Here is a 2,513-nt window from a genome sequence, read left to right on the forward strand (position 1 = left end):
TCATTCAGGATATCGCCTTTCTGGTACATCCAGAACAGGTCTGGAAGAAGCAGCTGGGCTATCCGTTCCTGGAGCAGTCTCTGCATTCGGTTCATCTGGTGGTTCTTCCAGGGGTTCGTCCGGTGGGTCACCAGGTGTGAAGTCCTCAGAACTGTCTGCACAGTCTGTATCACGGGATTGGTCATTACTGGTGGAGTGACGGGTTCTAGCGTCCAGTAACTGATCCACATGTCTGCGCCAGATCAGTCCAGGTGGTACTCTCACCGTGTAAGTAAGTGGGCCCGTTTTGGAAACTATCTCACCAGTTTGCCACTTCTGATTCCAATGACAATAATCTCTGGCAAGTACGGGCTGGCCCTCATGGAAGGTTCTCAAGGGTAATTGCTTTTTCATCAGACTGCTTTGTTTCTTTAACACGTCCCGGTGCAGGTCTGGCTTTAGAAGGTCCAGACGGGATCTTAAGGATCTCCCCATGAACAGCACGGATGGTGTCTGACCTGTTTTGGAATGTTCTGTGTTGCGGTACGACAACAGGAAGTTGGCCAGTTTCTCTGATATGGACAATTTGGTGTTCGCCATGGCTTTCATGGATTGTTTGAAGGTCTGGACGAATCTCTCTGCAAGTCCATTTGTTGCAGGGTGAAATGGCACGGTGGTAATGTGCTTAATTCCATTTCCCTTCATGAACATCTGAAATTCCTCTGAAGTAAACTGGCTACCGTTGTCACTAACTAGCTGCTGTGGCAGTCCAGCACGAGCAAACAGAGTACGAAGAGCTTCAGTCGTCACTGCTCATGTGGCATTCTTCACAGGGAACACTTCATACCATTTAGAGTATGCATCGACAACCACTAGAAACATTCTGTCCAGAAAGGGACCTGCGAACTCTCTGCCACACAGTTGAAGGTTACTCCCAGGTGTGTGGTGGAGCTACCTGTGGTTAACGCTGAGTTTGCAGGCATCCCAAAGCATGACTTTATCATGTCTTTAATCTCGTGGTCAATGCCAGGCCACCAGACATGGCTTCTGGCCAGGCTTTTCATTTTAACCACACCTTGATGTCCATCGTGAAGAGACTCTAGCACTCTGTTTCGAAGCTTTGGTGGTATGATAACTCTGGTGCCCCACATCACACAGCCTTGGCATATGGACAACTGTTCTCGTCGTTTTGCATACTCAGGTAGGTCTGGATTACCCTTCCGAGGCCACCCCTTCACCGTCAAGTCGTAAACTCTCACCATTGTGGGGTCACAACTCGTTTCCCTCTTCATCTCCAGGAAAGTGACAGGTAAATTCTCCATCTGCGTCATGTGAAAAAGGTCAGCTGGATCTGAAAACACAGACGTGCCACCTGACTCGAGGGGAAGGCGAGAAAGGCCCTCTGCATTTCCATGAAGCTTGGTGCCTTTGAACTCAATCGTGTAATCATGAGCTCCTAGAAAAAATAACCATCTCTACAGATGTGCCGCCATCATGGTAGGGACGGACTTGCTGGGGTTGAAGATAGCCACTAGAGGCTGATGGTCGGTTATCAGTGTGAAGTGTTTACCATACAGGTATTGGTTAAACCTCTTAACCCCCCAGACTAAGCTCAAACCCTCACGGTCAATTTGGGCATAGTTCTGCTCAGCTTTGTTCAAAGACCTGGAGGCGAAGGCAATAGGCCGTTCAGAGCCGTCCTTCATCTTGTGGGAAAGCACAGCGCCAATCCCATATGGTGATGCGTCACAGGCTAAACGAAGTGGCAAATTTGGGTTGTAGTGCGTCAGCACTTTCTCTGACGTTGTCAGTTGCTTTGCTGCCATGAACGCCTGTTCGCACGACTTCGTCCATCTCCATACAGTTTTCACTTGTAACAGACTGTTCAATGGATGTAACACCGTTGCGATATTTGGCAAAAATTTGGCGTAATAATTGACAAGGCCCAAAAAGGAGCGTAACTGACTGACATTCTCGGGCCTGGGTGCCTTCAAGACTGCATCCACCTTATCTTGTGCCTTGTGAAGACCATCTTTGTCGATCTTGTGACCGCAGTACTCAATTGAGTCCTTGAAAAAGTCACATTTTTCTTTGTTCACTCTGAGTCCAAAGTCTGAGAGCCTCTTTAAGACTGTCTCAAGGTTGGTCAGATGTGTGTTTTCATCACTGCCTGTCACAAGAATATCGTCTAAATAGCACTGAGTGCCAGGGATGTCTTGAAGACCTTGGTCTATGGCTCTTTGCCATACAGCAGGGGCTGACGCTATCCCAAAAACCAGACGGTTATATTGAAACAACCCCTTATGGGTGTTAATGGTTAGATATTTCTTTGATGAGTCTTCCAACTCCATTTGGAGGTAGGCCTGCGCTAAGTCAATCTTAGAGAAATGCTGGCCACCGGCCAATGAGGCAAAGATATCCTCTATCCGGGGTAGCGGATACTGGTCTGCTTGGAGCACTGGATTTATGCTGACTTTAAAGTCGCCACAGATGCGTAAAGCACCACTCTTCTTTACAACCGGCACAATGGGTGT

At 48.1% G+C, this 2,513-nt stretch overlaps 1 protein-coding gene across 1 annotated transcript; it reads right to left on the minus strand.

The window, feature by feature from the left end:
• Nucleotides 1-2,513, minus strand: LOC107099803 (uncharacterized protein K02A2.6-like; the record flags this gene model as incomplete). Its single annotated transcript, XM_015398070.1, is given in 3 exon segments — nt 1-886; nt 888-967; nt 969-2,513. Coding segments are annotated over 3 exon segments (2,511 nt in total), but the record flags the coding sequence as incomplete, so codon positions are not given.

The sequence above is a fragment of the Cyprinodon variegatus genome, unplaced genomic scaffold (genome assembly GCF_000732505.1).
Source record: "Cyprinodon variegatus isolate N-32 unplaced genomic scaffold, C_variegatus-1.0 Scaffold910, whole genome shotgun sequence".
In the NCBI taxonomy this organism is placed as follows: domain Eukaryota; kingdom Metazoa; phylum Chordata; class Actinopteri; order Cyprinodontiformes; family Cyprinodontidae; genus Cyprinodon; species Cyprinodon variegatus.